Source organism: Nuphar pumila, chromosome 6 (genome assembly GCF_984573655.1).
Source record: "Nuphar pumila chromosome 6, dmNupPumi1.hap1.1, whole genome shotgun sequence".
Taxonomy (NCBI): domain Eukaryota; kingdom Viridiplantae; phylum Streptophyta; class Magnoliopsida; order Nymphaeales; family Nymphaeaceae; genus Nuphar; species Nuphar pumila.
Window position 1 is genome coordinate 92,177,922 of NC_143254.1, and position 13,043 is coordinate 92,190,964.

Sequence of the window (13,043 nt, forward strand, 5' to 3'; positions counted from 1 at the left end):
TATTTTTCTGTCTCATTTTGTAAACCAATAGTAATGAAATGATTCTACTTGTTGTTCGTCCTGTAACCTGCTCAAAATTTTAAACTATTTTCCCTTATGTTTTTTCGCTTGCGTAATATTTCAAAAAAAAAAAATACTCTAAAAATCTAAAGATTTTTCAAGTTGAGATTTTGGGGTGTTACAACAAAGTAGCACAATTTCATTTCTTTCAGACTCTCTTCATATCGTTTCTAATTTTTTTGATATTTATACCGAGAAACCATCCCCAAGATCAAAGACATACCCGCGCTGAGATCACTGTCCTGGCAAAGTAAAACTTTGTGGGTTGCCCCTTACCCCAAGAGAGTCGCCACATGGTTTCAAATTCATAAACACACCTTTCTGATTTGAGATATTATCGTCTCTTATACCACATTATAAATAAGCATTCCCAGTGTCTTGGAACGAGCTTTTAAAATGGGGCAGGTGTAGTGCGGACCTCTAGTGAGTGAAAAATGCATTGAGTGTAGGAATGTGCGGTATGTGTTGGCTTGATCGATGACGTGCAGTGGTAGCATGACACATGGTAGGCAATGGTATCATCATTAGTGCATCATTGTGTGGCGGCACAGACGTGAAGCGTTGTTTGGTTATGCAATGCCAGCAGATCATAGGATGTTGTCTTTGAGAGATTTGGTTAAGGACCTCTTAGCTTATAGGAGTTTCTCACACGTAACGTTTAGACGCACGGGGATGCATGTGGGTTAGGGCTAATTCTCCCAGGAATCATCTTAGGTGATTCCAACCAAGTATGGTGACTCGAAACAAGGCGAGTAAATGCCTAAGCGCCAATGAATGAATCTGTGTGGTGTTCTTCGCTATGATGTTCAATCATCAACTGATCGTCAGACTGGGGGCCATAAGGTCTTATTCCTTTAGTGGCGGGGTTTGACTGTAGTGTGAACATAAAATCGCAATACGCTCCATATCACACAAGGCTAAGGTAAGTTTGCGCTCTTTTCAAAAGTGATATTTGGTATGAGACGACTATGCACTATGTGACATGGACTAGATAGAATACACATTTGAAGATGCATTTGATCAGCTTCCGCTAGGCAGCTGCATATAGGGTGGTGCAAAGGGCCAATGAAATGATTCAGCACATGAAAAAGTGTCGATGCGCGGCCTTTGGCCGTTAGGCTGGCCAAATTGGGTAGTTTGGTGCGTCGTGGGTTTGCAAAAAATTCTATGCCCATGACAATTTGGGTTGACTAGGCTGCGAGGCCTACTGCTGCACGGGCGTTCTTTAGCTTGAAAGGTGAAAATTTTGTCTTTAGAATTTAGTCCGTGACAAATTGGCATCAGAGTAGAAAGATTTACGGAGACCTTATTGTTCATTAGGTGCAACACTAAAAGGGACAATGATGGGTTATCCTGGTTACGCAAATTTATGCAGTTGAAGTGTTGTTGATCGAGCATAAAAGCAAGATGTTGGCAGGGTGGTATGGGTCATCTTGTCGATGATAAGTAGAAATATAAGGTTGTTGTTCAGTTGGCTAAGGAAATGTTGATAAGTTAAAGATTCTTAGCAGTTGTGTGTTAGTCTCGCAGGTGGAGCGTGATGTTTTCCTTGTACATGCAGAGAATGCACGTTGGATTCGGATGGATGTATTTGCACCTTTGGGCATGAGCGACTCAACTAAACTTTTATATTCTCTCCCAAGATTGTGGGTTAGCGGAGTGCCCATCTTGAGTAGAATGCTCATTGTTTTGGTCCCTTGAGTTGGCAGTTCCTCTATGGATTGTGTGTGCAGAAAAAGTTGAGTTGGCAGTTCCTCTAGATGAGAGTTGCAGTGTTGGGCTATATTGTCCCTTGGCTGTATGAGTGCTCAGGAAGACGCTTTAAAGGACTACTTTGGGGTGATATGCAAGTAGGTGTTCCTTACTTAAGGACTAGTTTGGACTGTTGAAAAACTGCAAGTTAGTGTCTTAAGAGAGTTGATATCTCTGCGACATGCGTTTATGGTCGTCTTTCTTTGCAAGAACCACGAAGGGCTTAGAATTGCCCTTGCTAGAGTTAGAAGGCACCCCAACCATAAACATGAAGATGACAAGTTTGTCTTGAAGGCGAAGATGGCCTGCTTGTGTATGAGACTGCATTTGGGGTCTTACAAGCAAAGACTGCTCGATGTTGATAGAGTGAAAGACTATTGTCTAAGTGATTGAAGGTGTGTTAAGTTATGGGACTTGAACTGTTAAAATTTGCGGTGATGGTGGATGAAAACTAGCACAAGTTGAGTAGGGTGAAGAAAGGAAGTAGACCAAAGATAAGTACAAAGAGAAATTGGCATATGAGTGAAGATTGTGTTCTTACCTGCACCGGCATTGTCGAGGACGATAATAGTTTGGGTGGGAGAGAATGTCCCAGACCGAGCCTTCAGAACGAGGCAGGTGCAATGCGAAACTCTATTAAGTAGAAAATGCATCGAGTGCAGGAACGTGCGGTATGCGTTGACTTGATCGATAATGTGTGGTGGTAGCATGACACACGATAGGTAATGATATCATCGTTAATGCATTGTTGTGTGGCGGCACAAACATGGAGCGTTGTTTGGTTAAGTAGTGCCACCTGATCAGAGGATGTTGCCTTTGAAAGATTTGGGTAAGGACCTCTTGGTATGCAGGAGTTTTCCACATGTAGCGTTTGGATGCACGGGGGTGCGTGTGGGTTAGGGCTAATTTCTTTAGAAATCACCTTAGATGATTTCAATCGAGTATGGTAACTCGAGGCTAGGCGAGTGAATGCCTAGGCACCGACGAATGAGTCTGGGTGGTGTTCTTCGCTATGGTGTTCAATCATCAACTGGTCTTCGGATCGGGGCCACAAAGTCTTGTTCCTTCAATGACGACATTTGGTTGTAACGTGCACATGGAGTTGTAATACACTTCATAGCACACAAGACTAAGGCAAGTTTGTGCCCCTTTTCAGAAGTGATAGTTGGTATGAGACGACTATGTGCTAAGTGACATAGACTAGATAAAATATGCATTTGAAGATACACTTAATCAACTTTCGCTACGTAGCTAACTTCTGTTACGTAGCTGTGCATGAGGCGGTATGCAGGGCCAATGAAATGATTCAACACATAAAAAATATGCTGGCCAGACTGGGATAGTCTAACACGTCGCGGGTTTGCAAAAAATTCTATGCCTGTAACAATTTGGGCTAACTAGGCCACGAGGCCTAGTGCTGCACAGGCGTTCCTTGGCTTGAAAGGAAAAAAATTTGTCTTTGAAATTTAGCCCGTACGTAACACCCAACACTTTTTTTTATAATTTATAAATCGAAGAAACCTCACTTTTTTTCCTCCAATCCTTGACATACTTTGCACCATCACATATGGTGAGGAGATTGCTAAAGCATTTTGATCATTCCTCAAAATGGCAGCTTGCTTTTTTGTTTTTTGTTAATATCAGGGTCAGAAGAGCCCGTGAGGAAATAAGTTTGTTTTGTCTGTCAAGAGAGAAATTTCTGAAGGATGTTCAACCACAGCAGCAACAGTAGAAGGAGGAATGCATGAAGTGCAGACGACCTCATCTAGGATGCACGTGTCCTCATGATACTAAAGCCTGTTTATACTGCATCAAGATGGGCCATTTTATCATTGAGTGCCTGAATAAGAAGTACAAAGAATGAAAATCGAGATGCAGTTTCATCACAGCTTCAACAACAGCCCCAGCAACAGCAGCCACCACCGCAGCAGCCTCGGTAGTAAAATGCCTAGAAGCAGGTAGCTGGATGCGTATGCGCTGCCTCCGTCGAACAGCTGAGTCAGGACAATCTAGTACAAAATACCATGCTAGTCTCTGGCTTAGCAACACTCATTTTATTTGATTAAGGCATAGTTGGGAAGGGTGTTTTTGGATTTGGGATAAGAAGTGAGGTCCTCTCTCCTTTGTATTTACACTAAAGTATGAAATTGATAGCTGCCAAATCCAGCCATATATTCAAATGCATAATTTTCATCCAACTACCAGTTTCCAAACGGAGCCAATTGAATTGATTTTGTTCACTTGGTCAATGCCAATTGCAGACACCGCTCACCAGGCAGTTCTACCGGGAGTCTCCTTTATGTTTCACACAAAGTCTGTTGGATAAATTGGATTGACATTGTTTACACGAGGTGAACTTGGAATAACGAGAGGGTGGTGCATGCTCTCCCCCGATGATTCACTGAATCCCATGTCTGTGTTCGGGGGTCTGAATGAGCACCATATATATAAGCACATGGGGCTCGTATTCCCGTGTATGTTGACATCACTTAGCATTGGAGTCTGGTGAGGTTGCAAAGACTTAAGTATTCTTTTGTCATAAAACGACGGTTTGAGAAAATAACAAAAATGCCCTTCATTCAAAAAAGAAAAACAAACAGTTCAAAAAAAGGACAAACATGTCCTCCATCCAGAAAGTCGAGGATGATGTTGACTCTTCAAAGTCTACACAGCGAAACAAACCTTAATTGTTTCGTCGATGGTGAGCCAACGATCTGATGGTGATCCGACTTAACGAACCTGAGCCATCAAAAATATTTGTTTGAACTTTTCATCATCATCTTCTTCTTCTTCCTTCTCCGTAAAACACTGTAAAAACCCCTCACTCTCTCTCCCTTCTCTTTCTGCTTCTGTGCACATCCAGCAGACAATCCTACATTGCTCCACCAAACACTGACTGACCTGCACATTAACTATAGCATCGTTCAACTTGATGAGTTGTGGAGCCTGATTCAGAGTTTTTGCCCTTACAGAAGGGGGGTTTGGGGGCTCCTCCCAGCGTGGGTAGCATAGTTTTTGCCCTTACAGGAGGGGGGTTTGGGGGTTCTTCCCAGTGTGGGTAGCATCATTCAACTTGATGAGTTATGAAGCCTGATTCATAGTTTTTGCCCTTACAGGAGGGGGGTCCGGGGGCTCCCCCCGACGCGGGTCTCGCTGCGTGGTCAGCAGGCGAGGGTCCAGAGGGGGCCGCCCCTGACGGGAGGCTCGAGGGGCAGCGCCCCCCGGACCAAATTTTTTGGGGCCTTTATATGATCTCTTTTATAAATCGCTACTCTGTTATCTGATTTTCACTATAAATCGCTATGGTGAGACTCGTCAACACTATAAATCACTGTGGGGCTCATTGGAGACCCAAAAACATTATAAATTGTTGTAGGGAGACTCGACAACACCACAAATCGTTGTTGGAAGACCGAACAACACTATAAATCATTGTCTGGCTCGTTGAAGACCCGAAAACACTACAAATCATTGTTGAAAGACCGAACAACACTATAAATCACTGTGGGACTCGTTGGAGACCCGAAAACACTACAAATTGCTATAGGGAGACCCAACAACACTACAAATCGTTGTTGGAAGATCGAACAACACTATAAATTGCTGTGGGGCTCGTGAAAAACTTGAAAACACTACAAATCATAAATCGCTAACCAACTTAGAGAGTAGCAATTTACAGTAGAAATCATATCAGAGAGTAGCGATTTACAGTAGAAATCAGATCAGAGAGTAGCGATTTATAATAGAAATCATATCATAGAGTAGCGATTTACTGTAGAAATCAGATCATAGAGTAGCGATTTACAGTAGAAATCAGATCAGAGAGTAGCGATTTATAGTAAAAATTAGATCAGAGAGTAACGATTTATAATAGAAATCAGATCAAAGAGTAGCGATTTACAGTAGAAATCAAATCAGAGAATAACGATTTGCAATAGAAATCAGACCAGAAAGAGCGATTTACAGTAAAAATCAGATTAGAGTGTAGCGATTTACAGTAAAAATCTGATAAGAGAGTAGCAATTTACAGTAAAAATCAGACCAGAGAGTAGCGATTTACAGTAGAAATCAAATCAGAGAGTAACAATTTGCAGTATAAATCAGACCATAGAGTAGCGATTTACAATAAAAATCATATCAGAGAGTAGTGATTTATGATTTGTAGTGTTTTCGGGTCTCCAACGAGCCCCACATCAATTTATAGTGTTGTTCGGTCTTCTAACAACGATTTGTGGTGTTGTCGGGTCTCCCTACAACGATTTGTAGTATTTTCGGGTCTCCAACGAGCCCCACAGCGATTTATAGTGTTGACGAGTCTCACCATAGCGATTTATAATGACAATCAGATAAGAGAGTAGCGATTTATAAAAGAGATCATATAAAGGCCCCAAAAAAAATTGGTTTGGGGTCTCCGAGTCCCCCGCCCGGTGACTGCGTAGCGGGACCCGCACCGGGGGGAGCCCTCGGACCTCCCTCCTGTAAGGGCAAAAACTATGTTACCCATGGTGGGAGGAGCCCCCAAACCCCTCTCCTGTAAGGGCAAAAACTCTGAATCAGGCTCCACAACTCATCAAGTTGAATTATGCTACCCACGCTGGGAACAGCCCTCAAACCCCCCTCCTGTAAGGGCAAAAACTATATTACCCATGCTGAGAGGAGCCCCCAAACCCCCCTCCTGTAAGGGAAAAAACTCTGAATCAGGCTCCACAACTCATCAAGTTGAATCATGCTATCCAAGCTGGTAAGAGCCCCCAAACCCCCCTCCTGTAAGGGCAAAAACTCTGAATCAGGCTCCACAACTCATCAAGTTGAATCATGCTACCCAAGCTCGGAAGAGCCCCCAAACCCCCCTCCTGTAAGGGCAAAAACTATGCTACCAACGCTGGGAAGAGCCCCCAAACCCCCCTTCTGTAAGGGCAAAAACTTTGAATCAGACTTCACAACTCATCAAATTGAATGATGCTACCCACGCTGGGAAGAACCTCCAAACCCCCCTCCTGTAAGGGCAAAAACTTTGAATCAAGCTCTACAACTCATCAAGTTGAACGATGCTACAATCAGTGTGCAGGTCAGTCGGTGCTTGATGGAGCAGTGTAGGATCGTTGCTGGATGTGCACAGAAGCAGAAAGAGAAAGAAGAGAGAGATGGTTGATGTTCATGGCCTTTTCCAAGGGGGATTCCTTTCTCGGATGATCCTACAGTACAGGGACTGAGTCATAAATAACCATCTTCAGGGTATTTAAGTCTTTGCAACCACTCATTTTCTAGAATCGTCAATTTTTTTGGCACCAGTGGAGGAAAGGGTACTTAAGTCTTTGCAATCACATCAAACTCTAACACTAAGTGATGCTGACAAACATGGGGATACGAGACGCACATGCTTATATACGTGGTGCTTTTTGGGACCTCGATCATGAGATGCCCTATTCGGGGGGGGGGTAACATATAACCTGCTTCGTGGAATAACCCTTTGCTTTGAAATATATTGGCAAATCAATCATATATTTTTCTTTATCCTTATTGACCTTTTTCGTTTGTGTATCTTTCCTTCGAAAGTGCAACATTGGAGGGAAAGTGCTTTCTCAGGTTGGGAAACTACGAACCCTTTTTTGTTGGGAAAGCTGTTTTTTTTTTTTTGCATTTATTGTCTTAAGCCATATTTCTAATTGACATGTTTGTTTCGCTCTTAATTTGTAAGAAAGAAGCCCTATTTCTAGAGAAAAACATAAAACAAACAAAGAAACCGACTGCCGCTTGGGCAGAGTCCAATGTGCCCACTTATCCCAAAAAGTTGGATAAGTTGGGATTTTGCAAGTAAGAGCATATACAAGTTCTCGTTACGTGCTGCTTTTCTGGATAAGTGGGTACACCCGGACGAGAAGTCTAGCCATGGTGGTTCACTGGGCATCATTTTCTCAATGAGTGATCTTTTCGAAGGTGTGAGTATCAAGATACTCTGGAATTATACACATCATGTACGGACTCCCAGCGTTAGAAGAGATTGAAAGCACAAGGTATGTCATTTTACTTTCATAACAATTGAGAAGACAACCCAAAGAAAAACCGAGCCCAAGGGTAAAAAAAAAAGACGGACCTACGACTCGAGTTGAGCGTACCAGATGCCCTGGATCTTGACGTCCTTGGACGCCTTGGATCCAAGGTCGGTGTCGGACGGCTGGATGCTCTCAAACACGCCGATGACCTCGCCGGACTCCGGCTTGCTCTTGGTGATGCTGAGCGTGATCTTCCCCGTCGACGACGACGCGTCCTTGATGTTCTCCTTCACAAGCTCCTCCTCGTCACCCCTCCCTCCGGCAGGGAGCGCGACGGCATTGTCGTATCCGGCGGAGCCGCCCCGTCCCTTGGGGTCGAGGAAGGAGGAGCCACGGTAGGAAGGGACGAGAAACTCGCCGCTGAAGCCGTCGGGCTTGCCGGAGGCGACGAGCTGCTTGACGGTGAAGAGAAAGGGGACACGCTCGCCTCCAGGGAGCTGGACGGTGACGGCCGCGTAGTCGATGCCGTCCTTCTCTTCAAACTTGACAGAGCCGTCGGAGGACACCTCGAAGGGGCCCTCGATCTCGTCCAGGGTGTAGGTGAGTCGGGTCATGAGCTTGGTCTTCTGGAACTCGGGGGGAGCGTTCTTGCTGACGCCCTCGGCCTTGACCGTGAAGGAGGTGGGTTCCAGGCACAATTTCTTCATGTTGTACTTCCCTTCCTTGAAGCCGAAGGAGTCGACCCCACCCTCGATGGTCGGGCACTGGTTCGCCGTCCCCGTGCCCTTCACCTCCATGTACGTCTTGCTCTGTATCTCGTCGTACGTCAGCCGCTTGGGCACCCCCTCTGCACTCGCCCCCTGCCATCAATTATACAAAGGTTGCAAACCCAAGAGATATAACACAAACTATACCCTTGATATACAATAGCTCTAAATTTAACCAAGAAATTACTCAAATAAGCAAGTTTCTGAGACATTTTAAGAACTTTTGGTAATTCTCGTTCAAGAAAATGGACAATTTTCTCAATTAATTCCGATATAATTACATGTTGATTACTTTACTGGATCAAGTTTCAAAAGGTAATGGGGTTAAAAGACTGCTACTTAATTTAAACCAATGTGGTGGGAAATAATAATCCCTCTCATTAATCAACCATAGCCTCTGAAATTTTCATTGTTTTGAAAAAGAGTCTCGCATTTTATTGGCATTGTTTCCAACACTTCTGCAAATAATAATAAAAATTCTGTAACTAAAAAAAACGAGTATTTAAAAACTGATACGCAATTCCAGCCATCTTAGGCATATATAATTGCACCTTGATTAAAAGAACCACTGGATTTGTAAGATCCTGCTTTATCTTGTTGATTAAAAAGATACCCGAGTGTCCCCAAACAGGGAAATGATTGCCTGATCAGGGTACTGATGAAGATGGGAACAGTCTATCATCTGGACCATCCGATCCAAAAATTGTCATCCGGGAATTTATGTGGGACCCACTCACCAAGCGAAAGCACAAACCCATCAGAAGCAACACCAAATCAAGAGCATCCATGCTTATACAATCGCATATATATTTTTTCCTTAATAGATAACGCAAGGAAAAACCCTATCACCGACTACACATTGGCTGCCCTTGTGTTGGTAAAACCCTTGAGGTAAAACCCTTGCACACTGGGGAGCACACCCAACTTTGACCTTGTGGCAAGGGATGTCACCCTGGGTTTCGAACTTGTTCAACATTCTCCTACCGGCTAAGCAGAGCCCTTCTCCTTAATAGTGAATAATGGATAAATCTTAAATATATAAATAGGAAAGGAAGGGTCAAGGGGGGACGGCGTACAGAGATGACCAAAGCCGAGGTGGCCAGAGCGAACCCGGCGATCTTAGCAGCATCGGCACACCTGTGAGACAACTCTCTCAAATCGTCTTGGACAGAGCAAGTGAGCCTGGCCGCAGCCGGCTCGTATCCAAAAGCCTTGGAGATGTGCGAGGAGGACCTGATGGCCAGGCTGGTCCGAGCCGAGACCCCCAGCTTCGCGGGCTGCATGAGGGTGGCTGCAGCTTGAAGAGATGCCGCCATCTTCTTTCTCTCTTCCTTTGGTCTTCTCCTCCTCTCTTCACTCTTAAGTTTTTATTCCTCTCTCCTCTTCTACTGAAGAAAATGGAAGAAAGAGGAGATTATTTCATGGAGAGGGGGTGTATAGATGGATAAGGGGATGGATAAGATGTCATCCTATTGGTTGAGTTCAATATGTGAAACTCAGCTGTGGCCACGTTTTATTTCTCTTTTTTTTCTTTTAAAGTATCTCCATATGGAGGGATATATTATACCACCCAATCATAACCATAAATTTTGACCCAAATGACCTCAGGCTTGCTTGGTGGGCTGGGTGGAACTTGCGTTGGAGGGGCCACAGTCAGTCTGGCAGGGGCTGTGTGGGCCTCAGAGATCCAAATCGGAGCTCTTATTGGCTTCAAGTCCTGCCCAGAAAGGCATTAGCTTGACGTGGGACACACTTGAAAGTTTGTGTGCAATGTTGGACATTTACGGAGCTCGAGCTCGGTTCAACCCATAAGGTGACCCGGTGCGGAGAGACATTCACGTAACCACCCCCTATCTCACATTATATAAGAGGGGTTGGGCTGTAGTCATCAGCCAAAATCCCCATAGACCACATTCAGGAAATTCTCTTTTGGGTTTAGGGTCCTGCCCACCATGCTTGGGCGCATCGTGAGCGTCGATAGGCTCAAGAGAACATCGAGCACCCGCACATCACTTGATAGCATCTACAGGTACACATTTTCATTTCAGCTTTGATTTTGTGCATACACTAACATTGGGTTATGGGCCCACGTCATCATGCATTTCGCTGCACATGTGGGTGCGTTGAGAGCATTTGGTTTTAGCTCACCGATGTTGCGTATCCGACTCTGCCCTATGTCATTTTTTCGTGCCAACGGTAGTTGCGATCATCGGGCGGGTTGCAGGGTCAGCACCGACCGCTGTATACTGCAGAAACAGGGTTTCAGAGTTTGAAATTCATTTCTGAAAGCTTCTAAAACTCGATCTGGATTGAAATTTATAAAACTGAAGTTCTGGACTTCAAAAATGAAATGAAATGTGATGAAATGTTATGAAATGTTGAGAAATGATATAAAATGATATGTGAAATGCTAACCCTGAATGAAGAAATTTGGATATTTGACCCCGATTGAAACTTGTACCAGTTCAAAAAGTGTTAAAATTGATAAAATTTGCCAAATGATTCAAGAAATGGTTTTCAGACTCTATCGAGCTAGAGTGACACTAAAGATTAGGGTGCGAGCTGGATTGAACTAAGTTTTAGAGTTTCAGAATTCGACTGAACTGACAAGGCACTGACTGAATTGACATTTCCGACTAAATTTTCAAGAAAAGCTATCATTTTTAGACAAATGATGCGGAATGATCACTAGAGTGAAGTGAATTATGAATCTGAGTTGGGTTTGAGCTAAAACAAAGGTCAGTAATACTGACATGAACTAAAATCGAAGCTCGAACACTAGCTCAATCGACCAGACTCAGCTCGATTTCAGCTGAAAGAGCGGAAACGGGCTAAAATGTGCTCCTAGACACTTGGAAATTATTTTGAACTAAAACTGGAGCACTTGAACTCCTGGTGATCTCAAGCTAGACTCAGGAAAATATGATTGACTGTGAATGACTGACTTGGAGACAATTGGCTTGGATTTGAGTGAGAAATGAGCTCATTTCTAAAGAAATGATTCTATTTTGGTAGGAATGGTCAGAAATGAAAATGACCTTCTCACTGTGAGCTCGGGTGAGCTTGAAATGACTGATATTCTAACTGTTCTGAACTGACCAATGAGTTTGGTTGACTCTGACTGACTGGGGTCCGGGATGACCTAGGGGTAAAATGGTAATTTTCCTAATGAAAGTGGGTAAAATAGTAGTTTTCTAACACAGACTCAGGGTTTGACTCCTACACTGACCTAACAGGGTTGACAGGAGACCTTGTCCCCGGCCGCCTTGCACTGCCCCACCTCACCATGTTTAAACTTGGGGATGGAGGACATGAGGTAGGGATGAAGGTTAAAATCAAAACTCATGCGAGGATGGAGGCGGGGATGGAGGGCAGGATTTTGAGACGGGGTGAGGGTGGAGACCTTGCCCCCCCCCCCCCCCTCCGGTCAACTGCCATCCCTAATTATAAGATTTAATTATTTTTAAGCCAACTAATGAAGCTCAACCTTCAAATGAAATGGGTCTATTTAAGGATGTTGTTAAAGAAGATCTCAATGTATTATAAGATAATCTATATTTAAATTCAGATAAAGAATGAAACACATTTTGGTGCATTTATAGAGTTTAAAATGAAATCAGGTCTCAATATATCTTGACTATGGCCATTGATATATATTTTGAATTAATTTCAAGTTAAACTCTGATAAAGAAAAAAAATATTTAGAAAAATATGATGATTTTTTAAAAGAGATCCACTGTGGACCCAGTATTATTCCATAAAAGATGAAAATCATAAGTTTTGTTCACACCTTGACTATGGTCATTGATGCAAATCATAGAAGACTTTGGTTCATCTAACATCATTAAAACGACTACCTAAATCGTCATCAAAGATTCAGAAGTTGAAACTCTTGTTACCTTTTTTTAAGAGAACATAATTCTCATGAGGTTCCTAAAGAAAAAGGTCAAAATTGTGAAGGAAAAGTGCAAGCTTAGCCCGTTGACTGCCCATGCCCCTACCCTTACCTAGTCGTTTTGCCACTTAAACCTATTTGTTTGGCCCATTTATTGTTGGTCGTTGGGCTTGGCCCTAAATAAACCCAAGCATGTCATTGAGCTCTCAAGTGCTTTCTGACTATCATAAGGAGCATGATGATCGTGAGGAGGACACACATGAATCAATTCTTGGACGGCATCGAGAGGACTGTGGAGCTATCTTAAGGACGCATCAATTTGGAATCTCTCTTTCATGGCCCATCAAGATACCCTTCCCTCCCTTCACGAAAAAAAATCATCATGATTGGATGTACAAAGAAAAACAGTATTATGTCTTGTAGTACCATATTGCATTCGATAAGCATTTGACACCTTTATTCGATGCACCAACACAATCAGACCCTTCGGCTTGTAGTTTCGACACAAAGATGTTCCCTATGTGTTGGTTGTGAAGTTATGCCTTCAGAACGTCGACTCCACAAGGTTTGGAAGTC

At 43.4% G+C, this 13,043-nt stretch overlaps 1 protein-coding gene across 2 annotated transcripts; it reads right to left on the reverse strand.

The window, feature by feature from the left end:
- Positions 1-3,264: 3,264 nt before the first annotated feature.
- On the reverse strand, positions 3,265-9,985 carry LOC149835151 (oxygen-evolving enhancer protein 1, chloroplastic-like). 2 transcript variants are annotated; one of them, XM_090011731.1, is made up of 3 exons: positions 9,649-9,985; positions 7,929-8,665; positions 3,265-3,618 (listed from the first exon to the last, which is right to left on the reverse strand). In XM_090011731.1, the coding sequence occupies exons 1-3, from the start codon at positions 9,886-9,888 to the stop codon at positions 3,603-3,605; spliced, it is 993 nt and encodes a 330-aa protein (XP_089867857.1). In that variant the 5' UTR covers positions 9,889-9,985; the 3' UTR covers positions 3,265-3,602. The 2 variants fall into 2 exon arrangements, with proteins under 2 accessions (XP_089867857.1, XP_089867856.1); XM_090011730.1 differs by lacking the exon at positions 3,265-3,618 and having other exon boundaries at positions 7,814-8,665; positions 9,649-9,984.
- Between the last annotated feature and the right edge of the window lie 3,058 nt (positions 9,986-13,043).

What these genes read in the sequence shown, in the direction of transcription:
- LOC149835151 (XM_090011730.1), bottom strand. Translation starts at nt 9,888, where the DNA reads ATGGCGGCATCTCTTCAAGCTGCAGCCACCCTCATGCAGCCCGCGAAG. An exon ending in CCTCGGCTTTGGTCATCTCT is followed by an intron (nt 8,666 to 9,648) that starts GTACGCCGTCCC and finishes AATTGATGGCAG; the next exon opens with GGGGCGAGTGCAGAGGGGGT.